The 19,659-nt window shown below is 41.3% G+C and overlaps 1 protein-coding gene across 1 annotated transcript; it reads right to left on the bottom strand.

Annotated features, from left to right (window-relative positions):
• Positions 1–97: 97 nt before the first annotated feature.
• bcas1 (brain enriched myelin associated protein 1) lies at positions 98–18,123 on the bottom strand. Its single transcript, XM_034695120.1, has 13 exons — positions 17,609–18,123; positions 17,424–17,503; positions 17,171–17,246; positions 15,779–16,335; positions 8,539–8,742; positions 7,534–7,593; positions 7,087–7,122; positions 6,621–6,821; positions 5,305–5,364; positions 4,476–4,517; positions 4,283–4,345; positions 2,104–2,226; positions 98–1,078 (listed from the first exon to the last, which is right to left on the bottom strand). Exons 2-13 carry the CDS (start codon positions 17,460–17,462, stop codon positions 1,001–1,003), a joined length of 1,539 nt encoding a protein of 512 aa, XP_034551011.1. The 5' UTR covers positions 17,463–17,503; positions 17,609–18,123; the 3' UTR covers positions 98–1,000.
• Positions 18,124–19,659: the final 1,536 nt, after the last annotated feature.

The following is a 19,659-nucleotide window of genomic DNA, read 5'->3' as shown; positions in this document are numbered from 1 at the left end:
TTCATTTGCCAAACTTGTTTGGTCACATATTTTTGCACTTGTTGCAACACCCAGTTGTACCAACACCCACTGCAATTCATTATAAAGAGCAACAAACAAATGTTGAACATGTTTATTGTCTTCAAGATGGCTAAAGTTAAGCTTACATACATACTTGTAGGCAAACAAAAGCATGTTATTAATTGCACATACGCCAAACACAAATGACTAACACCATAAGACATGCACGTTTAGATACACGACACAAAGTGCTGCGATCAAATTAAAAGCTAATCGTCTGTGATGTATGAGAACTGCAAAAAACGTACCACAAGGACACATTTGCACAAGGACACCATTCTGCCACCTCGGATGCATTTGTTATTGTGAACACTTACAATCAGGTCCCCACAGAGCGGTAAAGATTGTGATTTTCCCACATGACCCAAAAACATGACGTGTTAAAGTATGTGCTTTAGTTTTACATTTAGCTTGCATAGAGTTAACAAATCTGTGAGTGCAGTTTGTTATAGAAACGTGATCTTCTTATCGGCTCTATAAGGAGCTGTTACGTTAAATGTTATATACAATAAAGTACTTTTTTTCAATATCCTTTTTTTTTATCCTCTGCGTCGCCACGACTGTATGATTCTGTGTATTGTAAAAAGCCCAGTGTGTCAGGTGGTGAGAACAGACAGAAGTCACATTGTAGAAAATGTTTCACACACACTTGTCAAGACATTTATATAACCAAAAATATATAGATTTTTCTCAACGACCCTGCCATCCTTTATTTCCACCTGTTGAACCCTCCTGCTCGTGGCTCATCCGTCCCACACTTGCTTGAATTCTCCCGGACTCTTTGCTCTTTGCATTGTGACTTCTTAACAGTAACAGAGACAGAAAAGGTAGTTAAAGAGAGGGATGGAAGGAAGGGGAGGTGATATAAAGAGAGATAAAGATTGAGTAAGAGCAAGGAAGAGAAAGTCTGTACAGAGAAACTTCAGTGTTGGTTTTGGTTTCATTTGGCCTTCTCGGCTGCTGCAGCAGCGGCTGACTCCGTCTGGACCTCGGCCTCTGTAGAGTTACGTTTCAGACTCTGAAATGACATTACACAAGAGTCAGTCCCTGAAGATGTCTACTGTGCTTCCCTTTTCTTTGAGTTTTTTAGGGTTTCATTTTAAGTCTCCTAAAGGTTTTGTGTTCGGTGTTAGTTGTGGCGATCTATCTCTAGTTTGAGGTGTTAGTTTTGTTACTACATTTCTTTCCTCTAGTTTAACTGGTATATTAACTCAAGGTGATTAAAACCAGTGGCATCCGGCCCTTGCCTTTAGGTACTGCATGAGTTGCTGCTGCCATCTAGTGGATAAATCCTTAACAAACAGACTACCTCAATTAAAAAACGCAATGTGAGGAAGTCTATGCACTCTCCTCACCAGACTTTTAAAGAACGTGTGAATGGAGTTCCTCTTCTCCAGTCTCTTGGGCACATTGGCTGCATCGTCTCCAGCTTGAGGGGCCGGTTTGATTTCGGGGGCCGCCTCTGAAGACTTGGCTGCAGCTTTAGGTTCCTCTTTGGCTTTAGCTGCCTGAGCTGCCTCGGCTGCTGCAGCGGGAGCGGGGGTGGCCTTCTTGGAGCCGGAGGCCTAAAAGTGTTGTGAATGAACTGAATTATTCCAGCTCTGTACAAAATCCAAAGTCTCCTCCGCATTGGTTTCTCTCTCCTCATTAAATGCAGATGGACTTTGCGATGAAACATTTGGAGTGAGTTTAAGATGTACGAACCAGGGGGTTAGGAGAAGTGTGACAGCAGCATTGTGATTAAGAGGGGTAATCATAGCAGCACTCTCAAGCCAATAAGATAGTTTTAAAGCAGGTTGAAAACCAGGCGCATTACATGAAAGTACACTGGTTAATTCAGCAGTCATAGTTTGACTTTATTTACCAGTCCAGTTGTTCTCCTGAGGAACCGAACTCCACTTGTGGAGGCTGCCTGGACTTTTGTAGTCATGTTGTCTAACAGTACCTCAAATTCACATTAATCTGTTACTCTCTGTTTAGTAATTCATTTACATTTCATGCTCAGAATTGTAGATATTTCAGAGACCTCTAAATGGTCCTTACTTTAGGCTTGAAGAAAGAAAGGAAGGCTGCTTTTGTGTCTGGTTTCTTCTCTTCCTGAGCAGGCGGCGGCGGTTCCGGCTTTGCAGCAGCCTCCAGAGTGACGACTTTTGAGGGATCCACCTTCTTTCATCAAAACAGCAGAGGAGAAAATACACATTATGATCTCTGAAGGAAGCAAAGGCGTGACCACTGTTGAGACTTACAGTGAGAGAGTGAGAGGAGGAGCTGCCACCTGAGAAGTGAAAAAAAAGAGGTAAGAAAGTCCAGGATGGGAGCTGGAAGAGAGGTCGACAAACCTAAGAAGAAACAGTCCCTTTAAGCATGAAGGTACCCGCGACACCATGCACAAAAGCAAAGAATGTTATTGTGTGTAAAAAAGGAAGATAACCTTCAAGAGCATTGGAACATTTTGGGGAAATGTACCATTTGCCAACATGCTGAAATATGAGAAGACTGATACCTTTTCATGTCTTAACCCTAGAACACTATCGCCGGGGGATTTTCACCCGAGCAAACACATTTACATTTTCATTATGTTGCGTTTGTCTGAGTGTCATGGGTCCCTGGGTAGCTTCAGCATCGTCTTTGGCGTCTTTGAAGGCGTGGGTGTGTCCCTACTCCAAAACCCGCTTTTTCCTACAGGCACGTGTTCGGGTGATTTTTTGTTTCTCTCTCATGCAGCTGTTTTTGTGTCAAGGTGATTGTGCCTTCACCAGGGAAGTCTCAAATGTCCCCAGAATGGGTGGACGAACACCAAATTTCCAGTTTCATAATTTTTTTAAAGGAATTTTTGGTCCCAAATTCCAAATTTTCAGTAATTTTGGAGCATTTTTAAAGGGTCCCCCCATGATACAATGTTTTAATTTTTTTAGACATGGCACAGTTTAAAATAAAAGAACACTACTCCACTTTGTCATGTATTGTCATTGTCATTGTCATTTTGATGACAAGTACTTTTCATTGGGTATAAAAAAAAAAACGACATCGACCTGTCCTTCCACCCACCGTTATGGGGACTGTAAGATCTATCTACGATAAGGTGGACGAGCTAACCCAGCACCAGAGGGAATACTGGCAGAGTAGCATCATGCTAACAGAGCTACCACTGGACACGAACGCCACATTGGAAGGATTTCACCTGCTGTGGGCGGACAGGATACAGGAGAGCAAGACTGGAGTAACTGGGGAAGAAGGCCAGCTCAGTCCTGGACCCTGTGGAGGCTGACAGTAGAATTATGGCCAAGCTGTCGTCTTTGATGAACATTTATATATATATATGTATATATATTATTGTTGAAATTCTTGTTCTGTACACCTTTTTGTTTGCTGCTGTAACTTAATGAATTTCCCCCTTATCTTATATTATCTTATCTTATCTTTTCTTATCTTATTATATTGAGTAAAACACACCCGACATTAGTGATGCTGATACTAATTTTAGCGATAGTGTTCTAGGTTTAAAAATGAGACAGGAGATGGTTAGCTTAGCGTAGCATAAGAGATGGAAAAAGGGGAAAAATAGCTAGCTTAACTTCTTAGAGTTTGACAGTTTTTGTCTTGTATTTTAATTTCTAATAAAGCCAAAGTGGAAAGTGAAACCAAACAGATGTTGTTTTACAAAATAAAGCATGCTAGTTAGCAACAGTGCTAATAAGCAGACTTTGACAGCCGCACTCAGGGCTAGCTTTCCCCGTTCCCAGCAGTTATGCTAAGTTTAGCTAACATGCTTCCAGCTGTCGCCTCATGCATCACCGACAGAAGTGACCGTTTCTATTTTCTTGTCCAAGTATGACCAGGAAAGCGGGTACGCTAACTGTATTCCCCAAAATGTGGAAGTCCTTTAGTGTACCTCATCTTCTACCTCTGGTTGTTGTGCCTCTGCATCTTCAACCGTCTGAGGGGGGAAGAGAATTATTTGTTTCCCCCTCGTTTCAAGTTCTTGAGAAAGGCAATAAATCATGAGCTGGCACGTCTGTCATGATGGAACAAATGAATCCATTTATTAATCCGAAATATTGTCTGGTTTATGCTAATTTCATGTTCCCTAACTGGAGTGAATGAAAGATAATATTTGGTTCGGCATAATATTTGGTTCATCTTTGTACAACATCATGTCAGAGGTGCCTGTAGAGAGAAGAAATGAAGAATTAATATTCCCGAGCACCTCCTGCTGATTTACCTGCTCCTCTACAACTGGCTGCTCTGCCTCCTCTGCTGTCTCCGGGGGTTCAACAATTTCAGTCTGAGCAGATGCAAATTGATCAGACATTAGAACATATTGGTTTTAAAAGACACACAGGATCAGAGGATTATTCTGCTCCCTACAAAGGAAAAATAACCACAGGAGTGAGGACTCTCCTCCTTTGATTTACCTGGACTTCTACAGCAGGCTCAGGTACCTCCACCGGAGTCTCCTGCAGAGCAAAAATTAGTTTCTCATTCTGAAGAGATGCAAATGAAGAAGCTGTAACCTCATTGATTCAAAGCAGCTGTCAAACCCACATTTAAAGCTCCTGTGAGGAGTTTTTAGCTCATTATGAAACAGACTGAAAATAAACAAAAGCAAACAAAACCATCAGCAACAACACTGATAGTTTCTATATTCTCATCTGTAATGCCTGTAACCGCTGTGAGGTAGTGGGTGTCAAACCAGATGATTGACAGCATTTTTATACATTTCCCACAACAAATATTCACACATTTCACAATGAAAAGAACGCATGATGAGATATTTTGTTACCTAAGTATTTGCAGCACAAGATCAGCAAAGATATGAGGTATTACTTTGGCCACAGGGGGCGCCAAAATCAACACAAACTTAAAATCTGTGAAGGTTCTCAGTCATCCAGGTCATGGTAATCCGAAGCTTGATCCGTAGGGCAACTGGACTGGTAGAGATTCTTGAAGACGTTTCACCTCTCCTCTTCCCCAGTCTGCTCAGAACTGAAGAAGCCTTTCGGAGGAGAGGTGAAACGTCTTCAAGAATTTCTACCAGTCCGGTTGCCTTACGGATCAAGCTTTGGAACACAAACTTAAAGTTCCTTACAGAAGCTTTAAATCCATATACATACATTTATTATATCAAATTCTGGACCTGGACTTCTACAACTGGCTCTGGCACCTCCAAAGGTGAAGAGCTAAACTACTTATTTACACCAACATTTCCTGAAAGACAGCTGAGTTGATAGAGCTCCAGTTTACCTGTGCTTCTACAACTGGTTGTGCATCTACTTCTACAGTCGGCTCTGGTTCCTTGATTGTCTGCAGGGTTGTGAAGGAGTTATTTACGTTAGTAGAAGCCAAAAGGACAGAAAGAAGAAGGATTATTATGAAATTCTTAGTGTGTTAGCATGGCATTGAGTGACGGATGGAACTGATTGACAGGTATGGTACAATTTGTACGACTGCTTGATGAGGTAAGATAAAAAGATGAATACCATTTTCATATCTGTGAGCCCGTTACAGAGCTAAAGCAAGGGGAAGGTTAGCTTAGCTTAGTATAAAGACTGGAGGTGAGCAGAAACAGCTAGCCTAGCTTTACTAAAAAGGTTGCAGATACACCTAACAGCACTAAATTGGGCTTCAAATCATATCTTATTTAATATGTACAAAACTAACACTTAAAACAATGTTATGGTTTTTAAATTAGTCCTTCAATGCAGCTATTTGTGACCAGCTGCAGAGTCACTGTTAGTGGCCTGGCTAACACGGGACTCCCGCCAGATCCGTGTCCGGTCCGTGTCCAATCTGCTGCAGTCTGGTTCCATGTTTTCTCGTCTATCAACACCCACCGGTTGCGTTTTCAGAACCTATTAGATCCGATGCCATGAGGGATCTGAGACGGACCGGACACTGATCCAGTGGAATGGCCATAACTCACATGGACCAAGACAAATTAAAACGCAACACAGATTGGATATGGAAAATGAGGTGAACTGTAGTTTAAGGCCAACTACTTCACCTTATTTCCCTTCTCTATGCTAAGCTACGTTAATTAAACTCTGGCTTCAGCTTAAAACTTAAAAGAGCAGTATTGTTTCTCATTTGACTGCAGCCAAAATTTAATTAGACGACTCAATAATGCATTTTAGATGTTTGTTATATGGACCATGGAAGGTCCAGTCATCAGTAGTGCTCTGGAACAGTAGTGCTAATACTCCTAGAGAAGTCTTCTTGCTAAAGTCACACTAATACTGCTAAACCCATTTCCTCACATTGCTAAACACTACCTTTCACATCATATTGTTTGGTTTCTGCCACCTCCAGACTAACAGCTTTTGGTCAGTTAGTAACGGGATGAGTCAGTCTGAGAATATGATAATCTACTGTACCCCTGCTGCAGGCTTGGCCGAGGCTCCACTTGAGGCCCCCTTGCCTTTTGATGCCTTGAAACCTATCTGTACCTCAAATCCACATACAGCATGTTTCACACTATTTTATAAACCCAAACACAGTGTCACATGTCTGCATGAGTTATTATCTTAGCGTTAAGCTCTTCTTATTAACATTTTATTTACCTTTGGACTGAAGAATTTGCTCAGAGCGCTTTTGGCGGATTTTCCTTTGGACTCTGGCTCCTTTGCAGCAGCTTTTGGTTCTGGTTTTGGAGACGATTTCGCTGGTTCCGCTTTGATTTCCATTTTCGGTGGCTCTGGAGGAGGCGGCGGTGGGATAGACATTCCTTTGGGTACTGCTGGAGGTTCAGATACTTGTGCGACCTATGCAAGAGAGAATGGGAGTTACAACAATGCCCTGCAACGAAAAAAAAACCCAGGAGACTTTCTGCACGTCAATTTAAAAGTATGCAATGTAAATTATAAGTGATTTTAGTGCAATCATCCAAAACCAAGTGTTACAAAATGAAAAATGCAGATTAGCAAACAACATGGCTTTTATAGAAGTGAACTGAACCTTAAAGTTTCCAGTAAACTTTCACTGCAAGATCTGTTACTCAAATTAAAAGACTTCAGGTAATGTGCTCACAGTCGTGGTTGTTTCTGGTTGGCTCTCCTGCGGGGACTATTTGGCAACAGAAATAAGAAGCAGTTAGAGAAATAACAGTTAAATGAAGCAAACAAATTTGAGAAGAAAGCTTGTGTTCATGCTAAGGCTGAGGCTGTGTTCCCTCTTTAGGAGTACAATGGAGCTGAGGACATCCTTTTAATGCATGCAAGCGATGTACAGCGACAGTCAGACAACCTGTGTGACATCTGTATTCAACATTATGCAGAATGAACCCCGTGCATTACGTACATAAGTGCACTTGTGCAGCCTTACAAACCAGAGTATGCATAATGTTTGCATGGATATGGAAAGCAGATCAAACAGCATTATCACACTTTTGCAAATAAACCCATGGTAGTGGTTTGAAACTGATTTAACAGGTTTTTGTGTTACATAATGTTTCATTAGAAGCTCAACTGAGGTCACCTGGTCTTTTGCGGCAGCAGGAGCGGCTGTTTCCTTTTTGGTTGGTTTAGTGGGAGTCACCTGTGTGGCAGGAGAAGAAAAATAAACCGCCTTTAATCACTTTTATACACGCTATTTTGAAATAATAACAGAAAGAAACAGAAACAGTGTTGCTCATTAAGTTATGTGACATGACTAGGAATGAAGCTGCAGTGGTAAGACATTCAGAAAGTAGATGCAACAGCAAAAATAATTATTTCACTAAACAGAAGCCTTTCATAAATGCAGACATAGCCCTTTATGATACACTCACTGAGGCCCACAGAGTGCACACTGAGGTCCCTGACAGAGCACATACAGTACATGCGCTGTCATTGTGACAGCCATTGTGCTCCGGAGATGGCGTAGGCCTGCCCTCGCTCTATCTTCACAAATCTCAACTTCCAACAGCACAGGCCTCCCTTGTGAGCTCACACTATGGGTTGAACAATAGGCCACCACATTCCCGCATGTTCAAAGACTTGATTAGCATGGGGCTAGGGCAATGGTAACTCTTTAAAACGGCGTGAGTCCAAAAGACAGCACGATGAAGAGGAAATACAATAGCTGCTTGTTGTACGTCTTCCATAAGGCTCTGTCATCATGGCAGATTTTAGTTATGGATACCGTAACTGCCATAAAAGTCCCTTTTTTACATCCATACTTCAACACAGAATGAAACAAATATTTAAAAGTAACACATCTGGTTTCAACCTTTGAATTTATCCTGGCCTATCACCAGTTTTTAGGTATATCACCAAACATCTTGGCTTTAGTATGTGCTTAAATAAGAACATATTCTAACCTTTTGTGGTTTTAGCAGCTGGATTGTGTCAGTACATTTTGGATATTTCAAAGTCTTTGTCTGTTTCTGGTTGCAGCTATTCTTGGATTCATTTTCCCAAAGCAGTCTACTTTAAAAGAGCAGCAATCCAAAATTTAAAGTGCATATAAACCAAACCTAAATGCTAAAATTGTGCCACTTACTAGTGTTTTGAAGAAGTTCATAACTGAATTTTCTTCTAGGATATTCTCCTCTTCCTTTTCCTCAGGTTCACCGTTTTCTGGTTCTGGTTCAGGAGCTTTTTCTTCCTCTGGAACCGGCTCTGGAGTCGCACTCTCTGGCTCCGGTAGTGCTTCTGGCGGTGGTGATGGCTCTGGCTCTGGTACTTGCTCTACCTCAGCCGTCTCCTATACACCATCACAAAGAGTTATCCTTTCAGGGTTTATGTTAGAGCAGCGGCGCTGATATGCAAGCAGTGAGTGTCTTAATCGCAGCATTGAGATGGGAGCACAATTCCAACCATGCCTCTGCCTACTCGGGGCATTGTCAACAATCAGCCTTTTATTAATGTGTCTGTCCCACCCCTCACTCATTGATATTCAACAATGTGTGAGAGTTATGCCCTCAGAAATGTGAGGAATATAAAATACCTTGCTGTGTCCTTATAGCGAGTGAGTCATAAAAGGAAAAAAGATCAACCCTGATTTCAAGAACTTTTTTCATGAAGTTTTTTGCTTCAATTTTTCTTTAATGTTGCCAAAAAAAAAAATCATATTCATTTCTACCAAAGTAGTACTTCTTCTACTTCTGCTATGGTTGTGTCTTGTCATTAAATACTGTTAATAAATTACAGAATAATTAACAAATCATGTGAGAATAAGACACTTTTCAAGTTTTCATTTTAGATTTTATTGGAAAAAGTTTTAATACTTCACGGTTTAAACTTTGTGTCGATGATATATACAAACAGGCAGTTCACGTCATTATAAAACACAACTTATCTTACACATGTCATTCTGTTAAACGCATGAAAAGAGGTAGAACATTTCCAAAAACAATGTGCAAAACAACTCAACATTTCACCGTTCTTCATTGGGGCCAATGTAAATCGTAACGGTAATACTGTACCCCAATGAAGATGTCTCTAAACCACTGAGCTCATATGCTGATTCAGCAACAACTGATGTACAAGCTGACTGCAGACTAACAAGTAAATCTTTCATGGCTGTGCTTGTGGCAGAGCTGTCCTCAATCATCCCTTCACTTTGTGAGTCTAATGTGAAATCTGCAGAGTTCACCCCGGTCTGCCCTCCTGCATTGATCTCTTGTGCTACCACCACTTCTGAAGTCACAAGATTACATTCAGCTGCAATATGTTCTGTAATGATTTCTTCCACAATGTTATCACAAACAGCATCAACACACTCTGACACAACTTCTTCTGAGGCGGCCAGTTGAGAATCTTCATCAGTTTTTGGTTGTTCCTCATGATGCCTTGGATTGTTCTCAGAGATCACAGGATTTAAAACGTCCTCTACAAGATCCTCTTGGACAGACACCAGAGGCTTCAAGTCTCCTGTAGCATCCATCCCTGGCACATCTGCTTGTCTTTCCACCTTGTGTTCTGTAACTTCAAATTCTCCTGAAATAACTTGAACACTTGATCCTTGTTTGTTCTCCAACTGTACCAAGAGCCCTTCGGTTTTTGGTTCCCGCTCTAGAAGGGTTGCATGCTCCTCTGCAGACTCTGAAGAAAGGACATTATGTACATCGGTTAGTTCAATACATTCTACAGCAACAATAGATGGAGCAACTGTTTCTTTAAGAGCATCTTCAAGTGGCACCTCCACTACGAGTTCCTCCTGGGCTGAAACACAAGGCTCAGGCTCTTCGTTGGCATCCACCGGGGGTACATCTGTTTCTTCAAGTACAGATTCCAGTACTACACTTTCTGCAACTTCAGGCCTCTGAAAGACAACTTCAACCACTGATTCCAGCGTGTCCTTGGACTTTATTGTAAACATTTTGGTTGCTGGTTGTTGCTGAAACAAGCTTGAGCTCTCCTCAGCAGACTCCTCAGAAATTACAGGGATTAAATTGGGGAGTTGAACCAAAGATGAACTAGCAGTTTCTTCACAAGCTTCCTCCAAAAGCGCTTCAACTGGGGCAACGTTCTCCTCAAGCAGGACCTCTTGGATTGAAGCACAAGGCACAGACTCTAAATTGGCATCCACCAGAGGTACATCTGTTTGTTCAAGTGCAGATTTCACAACTATGTTTTCTGATACTTCAGGATTCTCCAAGACAACATCAACCACTGATTCCAGCGTGTTCTCAGACTTCATCGTGAGCTCTTTGGTTTCTGGTTGTTCCTCAAGAAGGCTTGAACTCTCCTCAGCAGGGTTTAAATTGGGGAGTTCAATGCATTCAGAACTCAAAGAAGGACTAGCAGTTTCTTCACAAGCTTCCTCCAAAAGCGCTTCAACCAGAGCAACGTTCTCCTCAAGCACGCTCTCTTGGATCGACGCACAAGGCTCAGACTCTCCACTGGCATCCAACTGGGGCACCTGTACTTGAACACCCACTGGTTCCTTTACTACGTTCACATTAACTTCAAGCTTCTCTGAGTAATCTTCAACAACAGACTCTAGCACTTCAGTTTTTGGCTGTGGTTCAGGAAGACTTGGAGTGTCCACCACAGGCTTCTCTGCAATGATAGGCTTTTGAATTTCAATACATGTCACCTTCTCTACAGATGGAGGCAATGACAAAAGCAAATTCTCCATGGTTTCCATCTGTGGCACATTAGCTTGATCATCCACAAGTTCCACTACTATGTTTTCAGTAACTTCAAGCGTTGCTGAAGCAGCCTTGTCCACTGATTCTAGTGTGTTCTCTACATCTGGGTTCTTGTCTTCTGTTTGTTGCATGAGGAGGGCTGTGCTGTCCTCTAGTTCATCAGATAAGACAGGATTTGATTTAGCTGTATCTACTTCATCCACAGGTGCAATAGCAGTTTCTTTATCAATATCTTCAGATAACATTTCCACTGGGGGAATGTGTACCTCTACGAGTACTTCTTGGACTGAAACACATGGTTCAAACTCTTCTGTTGCATCCACCTGGGGCACATTTCCTTGATCATCTGCAGGTTCCTTGGCCATGCTTCCAGTAAGGTCAAGCTTGTCTGAAACAGCTTCCACAACTGATTCCATTAAGTTCTCAAACTTAACCACAAACCCTGTCGTTATTGGTTGTTGTGCAAGAAGGCTTGGACTCTCCTCTGCAGGCTCTGCAGAGACAACAGTGTTTAAATCAGTTTCCTCGATGCATTCCTCTGCAACCTCAGCTGTTTCTTGAACATCTTCTTCCAGATGTACTCCAACCAGAGTTGAGTTCTCCTCTTCAAATCCTTGTTGAATTGAAATGCAAGGCTCAGAATCTTCAGTAGCATCAATCTGTTGCACATTTTCCTGTTCGTGTGAGGATCCCTCAAATATGTGTTCCACCGCTTCAAATTTCTCTGAAATAGCTTCGGCAACTGTTTTGAATTTATTCTCAAATTTAACCATGAGTCCTTCTGTCTTTGTTTGTTGCTCAGGAAGGTTCTCCTCTGTGGGCTTCTCAAGAATTGAAGGATTTGAATCAGTCGGCACGATACTTTCCACAGAAACCACAGATGGACCGGCTGTTTCGTTACTGGCATCTTCGAGCAGCTCTTGCACTGTGGGGTTGACCTTCTCTACGAGTTCCTCTTGAACTGTAACACTAGATTTTAGTTCTTCATTTGCATTAATCAGCAGTTTCTCCTCTTGCCCATCTGTAGGTTCTTCAGCAATGCTTTCTGTTACTTCAAGCCTTTCTAGCATAGCTTCACCAACTGATTCAGGCATGTTCTCCAACTTGCTAATGACTGTTTCATCTTCACAAAGGCTTGGAATCTCTTCCACTTGGTCCAGATAGGTGGAGATATTAGGAATTTGTTCAGTTGTTTCCATGCATTCAACTTGTAAAGTGGTGTTTACTTCTACTACTACTACTTCTGGCATTGCTTCAATTCCAGTTAATAGAGACTCTGTAGCCTCTTCTTTTATCACCTCAACAATTGTCTCACATTGCACTTCTTGAATGGTGAGGCCTGCTTCTTGTTCTCCTGAAAGGGGTATACAAGTTGTTGGGATAATAACCTCTTCTTTCAGGCAGAAATCAATTTCAGGCTCCTCAGTAGTGATGGCAATAGTTGCAAAATTGAGAGCAAGGGCATCAATTGCAGCCATTGGTACCCCCTCAGCATCGCCTTCAAAAATGACGGGACTGGGTTCTGCTTCTTCACTCGCCTCTAGTCCTGTACTAGCAACCACGTTGGGAGTTTCTTCTGGAAGTTCCTCAATGGTGATGAGCCTAATGTAAGGAGCCACAATGCTGTTTATGGTTTCAGGGTCACTATCACTCTTCTGTAACGATTCATCATCACTCACAGGGGTGAGTTTCTCCTGCTCACTTGGTCCTGGTTCATCTCCATAGGAAACAACCTCATAATCAGCAGCAATCACTTCGCAGGCAGATCCTGCCATTACCTGGATTTCTGTCACAGGAGGGAAAGAAAGTTCTACAGGATTTAGTTGGCTTGCTGGTGTAGCAAACCCTAAAATTGGTTCCATCTCCAAAGTCAATGGCTCTTCTTCAGGGGTGGAAATACAATTTCCTTCCAAGGCATTGTAAGAGACAACTATGTCTCCAGGACTTTTATCATTGTCTCGGTGTACAAATGCCTTTGACGTGTCAACAGCAACAAAGTAAGCGGATTCAGAACTAGCAGCGAAAACCACCTCTGCACATCCTGAGACTGCTGTGGGAAGGCTAGAAGAGGCCGCAAATGGAGTTTCCTGCTGTATGGCTATTTCCCCGTGTGCGACCGATTCAGTCAATTCAACCCGCTCTACTTCGAAGACGATATTCTCATACACGCTGTCCTCCATGATAACCACTTCTTCAAAGATGACTCCAGGAACCGAGGCGTCTGCATTTGCTGTCAGTTCAATGGCCTCCTCCCCAATGACAACAACAGAATCACTCAGAAAGGTTTCTTCAGTTGCTGCTGCCGTCTCTATCACGACTTCCACTCGGCTTTGGAAACTGGCGATTGACTCATCATCAAGGCCGGTTTGAGTTGAAATATGTGCGTGAGTTTTTCTGTCCGTTTGGGTTGATCTTTCAGCTTTCATACACAGGTATTCAGGTTCGCCTCCAATCATGGTGAAAGCTTCTTGTCCACTTGGGTCCCACTCCTTTATCATGAGAATCAAAATTCATGTTAAGATCGAATACATTAGTTTTGGTTGCTGGGACATTTAAGACAACCATGTGCTCAATCACACTTTTATACACAACGTAGTTTTAGAGTAATGCCATGTAGCACAACAGCCCTACAACAAGCTTTCGGTGTTATTTTACAAACCATAATGGCACGGCGGCCATGTCCCTGTGACTTCATACTTAGGATAGGAAGCTCAGTTGTTGTTATTGTGTCTTACCACTATGTTCCATGTTGATAGACGTACAAAGATCAGTCTGACAAACTGTTTTCATTTAACAGTGGCTTTTGATAAGCCACTAGAAAGACAATACAGAGATACAACGGGACCTATTTTAAGTGGAATAATGTATTTGGTGACCCATTTACTACCATCAGAATGCAGTTAATGTTAGCATTCAACCACTTCCAACTTAACAATTACATTTAGAGACTCATGGATCTGATAAATGTGTCGTGCCTGCAAAGTCAAATTGTCATTTTAGAGCTGGCCACTTTAGTAGCTCTAGCATTGATGTTACTATACATTATTTCACGTTAGCTAGCCATAGCAGTACTGTACTGTCAGACAGCATTGGTGGTCTTATCTTGAATACTGGGATATACAAGCCCCAATCAAGTTGCTGAATTATAGGTAGATTTGTAGGGGGGAAAGTGCTGGTACACAACCAAGATTTCTCACCCAGCAACTAAATTGAGACTCATATCCTCATTGATGATGGCAAAACCACCAACTTCTGCCCATACATACTGTAAACATCATATTTTTGGCTAGCTAAAGTAATGTGATTATATGCATCTACATCAATGTCAGTGCTCCTGAAGTAGCCAGCTCATAGATTGATAAATGTGTGTAGAAATGTTAAAATATCATTATTATTACCCCAGTGATTGCACCAGTAATAGGCTACAATAAGGTGAAAATAATGGAGTTTGGAGAGAAAGCTACACAGCTCAAATTATGTTGTTAGAATAAATACACGCAGTGGCTGGACGCTAATGTTAGCTGTGTTCTGATGGTGGTTAATGGGTTCATCAAACATGTTCTATAATGTGAAATATTGGCCAAATGTCTCTCTGGATTTACAGTATCTAGGCCTTTCAATCAGGAAGCATTAAATAACACTTTGTCAGATTCTCACTTTGTGTGCCTTACAACCTGGAACAAAGCAGTGTTCATGGTGACAACAATTATCTTCCCACCCTGGGATTATGGTCTATTGGACTACACTGGATTAGTTAATGTTTAATCTGCACCATATTAAAAAGAAACAGCTGGTGGATATGTTATATAGAGTGTTCAATAAAGTGCTGTCCAATACTAAAACACCAAAGACACAACTTAAGTCTTCTAAATCTCCAAAAAACACAACAACAAAAAGCATTAAAGTGATGTTGTAAGGCTGTTGTGTTGCAGTGCATTAATATCCAGATGTTAACATGCATTCTTGGTCTTATAGTGATGCAATTGTGTCTTAATTACATTAATCTTGTAATTTTTTAAGAAGGTTATTTGCTAAAAGTGTTGTTAGTATTAAGGAAATTATTTTGAATGTAAATTATTTTAGGTTATTTGTCAGGCAGGTTGTTATTAGGGGTTAGAGATTAGAGTAAATATTAAAAGGTTAAACTCTTTCATTGCTGTCAAAAAATCCCACGAGAAACCCAAATAATTTACATTTCAACCTCTCACAGTGCGTCTTGACTTCTCTATCATCCAGTATTAGCAAAAATGGACTTAGTAGCATAAATTAATGAGATACTGTATAAGTAAATATCAGAGCTGGACAGAGGTGCAACAATAAAGCCGGGGATAAACTTCCTAGTGACCATGCGTACATGTGCACATGATGGCTGCCACATGTTCCCTGCATTTCACTGTACACGTCCTCAAACATTATCACGGCATGGAAGCAAGATGATGCATGCATGTGGACACTAGGGGCAGTGTAGAGTAACTCTGTAACACTGTATGTGCACATATATGCTCATGATGCAAATGCAAGGTTAAACAGGAAGTATATCTTCAGCCTAAACAGGATCATTTTAGAAGGGTCTTTTCATGGGATTTGTTGACTATAAGGAAAATAGTATTGAGTATTACAAGCAAATATGAAAAGTGCACTCACAGGTTCTGTGGCAGGAGGACTTTCCTCTTTTTCATTTGTGCCCTTGTTTTCTTCAACTTCAGCTGCGGGAACTTCAGGAGGAGGATCTACCTTCTTTTTGAACATGCCAAACAGAGTCTTTTTAGGTTTCTTCACTTCCTCCTTCTTGATGTTCACGATTTCCAGGACTTCATCCTTCTTGTCATTCACGATTTCCAGGACCTCGTCCGTCTTGTTCACGGCTTCCAGGACCTCATCCTTCTTGTCATTCACGATTCCCAGGACCTCGTCCTTCTTGTCGTTCGCGATTCCCAGGACCTCGTCCTTCTTGTCATTGGCGATTTCCAGGACCTCGTCCTTTGTGTTGTTCACAATCTCCAGGACCTCGTCCTTTTTGTTGTTCACGGTTTCCAGGACAGCTTCTGTGTTGGTGGCAGTTTCCAGGATGTCAGAAATAGCTGAAGCAATTGGAGCTGGTTCAGAGTCCGTTTTGACCTCCACGGGACCGTCTGTTGTGTCTGTGGGGTGGTCTAAAGATGGAGGCCCTCCATTTAGCTGGACAGGGGTGTCAGCTTTGACTAAAAAAAAAGAAGAACCTAATCAGTTTTTACAATTTGAATCAGTTATTACCAAACATGACATCACCTTTTATCAGTTCAGCATGGGGGGAAGTATATTCCTTGTTACTTGTTTTCATATATTGGTGACATTTTAGATCTATGAGCCATGTTTTCTTTATCCTGTCAGAACAGTGGAACTTTTCCACTTTTCAATTGCTGCATTTATTGATCTCTTTAAATAATGACTAATGCAGAAGTCACACCAATGTTGGTTTGTGTGTTTTCTTTTCCTCTTTGCCAGAAACACTTGGGTCATGCATGATATGTGCTTATGTTAAGTTCCATGAGGTAAACACAGACCTGACATTGCCTTTGCCCCTAGCGTCAACATTCACTCTTATACAAACTGGGGATTCAGTGGGAATCTTCCTGTCGCTTCAGGTACAAAAACCACACCATGACAGGTCAAATAGTGACTCCTTGTTAATTGTCTGAGACTACGCCTAGAGTTTACATTGGGAGACTCAAGACATAGTCCATCTGGGAGTCGCAGTGTTTACAGAGCATTATAAAAGTAAAGGACTAATTCAACATGGGCAGATCAGCTGATTTCGTCCGTCACAGGTATCATGTCACCATTTTCCATGAAAGAAACAACAATTTAAAATAGAGACATATAAAAGTAGAGCTTCTCTTGTCCTCAGATTCTCCAGATTTAGAGATAAGTGTCTACATTTATTTGTTTCTACATTTCTACATCCCTTATTATCCCCAGTGTTTCATGGGAACGTCTTTATAGTTTAATTATGATGTTATTTATGATAACAAGAAGAAATAAAAGAGTTCCACTTACCATCAACCGCCAGTCCATTTGCAGTGATATTCGCAGAGACTGATCCATTTTCTTGCTTCCCAGCTTTTTTCAGACTCTACAAATTAATAACAACCAGTTTAGGCTCAGCGTTCGCTCCATAGTTTGGGAGGTATTATCCAAATGAGTTTGAATACAAGCACTGATTTTGACTCAGACTATCATCTGCTTTAAAGTTACAAATGCTGCATTCATCGTGCATCATAGGTTTGATTTGAAAGTTGTATAATGTTACCTTAGTTCGCTCTTTGGCTGTTGACAGCTCGTTTCCCATGTTTTCAACTCAAGCCCGACACACACAGGCTTCAGATACAGCTGAAAGAATTAAACCAACAAAGGACAAGTTTCTTATATTGCATTGGTGAGCAAATGTATACCTAAAGAAAGGCATTTGGCCTCGCTTGACTTGAAATATCTTACCTTGTTTCACCTCTGCAAGTAAAGCAAATAATATCCCCTGTAGGTAAAAAGTTCCTGTGCCTGCACTACAGTGATGGACTCGCAGCTCCTGTCCAACTGTGTATACAGGACTACTGTAAACAGGCTATTTAATGTGTGCTTTAAAAAATGGGTGGGGCATTTTAAAGTAACCAATTTGGATGTCCTCCAGTGAAAAGCCCGCCATCCGCCCTACAAGGTGTTGGCCTTCTTTTGTAAAAGCACATGATCAGCACATGGTAATCTCTCTTGTGAGTTATGTGAAAATACTGAGACAAGATGATAAATAGGTTACGCTCTGATCAATCACACTGTGACGAGGCGGTGCAGGGCAGTTTTGTTGACAAATGAAGCTGATAACAGGATGTGCATTAAGGATCTTGGCCTGGCATATTCTTGACTACCACAACAACAAAAAAAAGTTTGAACTGACAATCCCGTGGTATAAACCTGGCTGATATCTTGTTTTTTTTAATAAAGACGAATAAGACTGCAATCAGCTGGGTGTTTGTAATCTGGAGGTTATTTTTTAAGAGTTTGTTGATCATAAGAAAATACAAACTGACATGTGACTGAAAATATCTGAGTATTTCTTTGATATTATTTGTAAAAAAAAAGTATGTTTTCTTGTTGCAAAGACAAAATATCTGTTTTATAATCACTGTTAATCAAGACACACAAAGGGCCCGGTAATGAAATCATCTGTCTTTACAGTCTGCCACACAGGCCTGTCAATGCATCACACAGGCTTATCAGAGAGCTGTTCAGGGATCAAAGACTTCACTTCATCAGCTTATTCCTTCCTTCTATTATTTGTCTCATCTTTTGTGCTGTTTGGTGCTTTTATGATTAAATGTGCTATGATCATGCTGACAACAGCCAAAATAAAACTTTTAGAGTATCTTAAAATGAAAGCCTTTGTATGCAAATCAGCTGTCAAGTATCTGAATGTGCTTCTTGGTGAATAACAGAAAAAGGAAATTGTGTTTCAGAACCTCAAATGAGCTGTATGTATTGACTTTATTATGACAAGGCTTGGAATCCATGAGCACAATGTCCCGATTGTAGCCTATAGCCTGCACATTGAGGTGGGAGTTGGATTCCCCTGTTGGGATTGTGCATTTCTGACTTCATGCGAGGCCTGCAGCTGAGAGACCTCAAGCAAACTCTTCATGAACCAACGCAGGGCAGCCCACTGGTTTTATTCGTGTCACAGCCCTCACACAAATGGCACGTCAAGTGCCATTCAACTTTGACCAAGACAGTATATCTCTTGATACTGCCAGCTACTGTGTTTAAGCACTCACAAATCTTTGATGTGGTGCACTACATTGCATCCACTCCAACCCTCTGCAGATGGTATAACTTGGATTAATAGTACCTCAGCTTTGCAGATGTAAATATTTGAACATGGGTGCAGTACTGTTTGCTGAAAAAATATTTACCGAACATCAGTTCCGGTTGATACAATAACTAGAATGATAAATTGTGTGTGGATTTGAAATTTTTTTGGAGATCATTTTTGATAATAATAATAAAATCAAGTTGGCTGAGTTCCCAACATAGACTGTATAAATAATGGACGTAGTATCCGTGACGTCACCCATCTGTTCCTGAGCGCTGCTTTGAAGGCAATCAACGGCGGCAGCCATATTGGAAATGTGGAACTCAACCAGGCATAGTGTGATGTAAAGACATGGGGTCTGAGCCTCCTAGCCAACAGCTATGTGTTCCCGCCTGTCAATCAAGTCAGTCATGTCCTTATTTGGGCAAAACCTTGTAATCTTAATATCTTCTGAACCATTGCGTTAGAAATAAATTCAACCCCCGTACAGTGTGCGCTAGCTACGTAGACCCAAGCCGTTTTTTGTACCAGGCTATAAACATGTTTATTAATGCTGTAAAGATCGTCTTTTTGAATTGGTGAGTATGTGGTTTCCTGTGTTTCTGCAGCCAGCCTCAAGCAGATTATCGATGAATTGCAGTTTATAACACTTCCACATTGGTTTTATAGTTTGAGACAGCAGGTTGCC

The sequence above is a fragment of the Notolabrus celidotus genome, chromosome 11 (genome assembly GCF_009762535.1).
Source record: "Notolabrus celidotus isolate fNotCel1 chromosome 11, fNotCel1.pri, whole genome shotgun sequence".
Taxonomy (NCBI): Eukaryota; Metazoa; Chordata; class Actinopteri; order Labriformes; family Labridae; genus Notolabrus; species Notolabrus celidotus.
The sequence above is the reverse complement of the archived record's forward strand: the minus strand, read 5'-3'. Positions and strand labels throughout refer to the sequence as shown.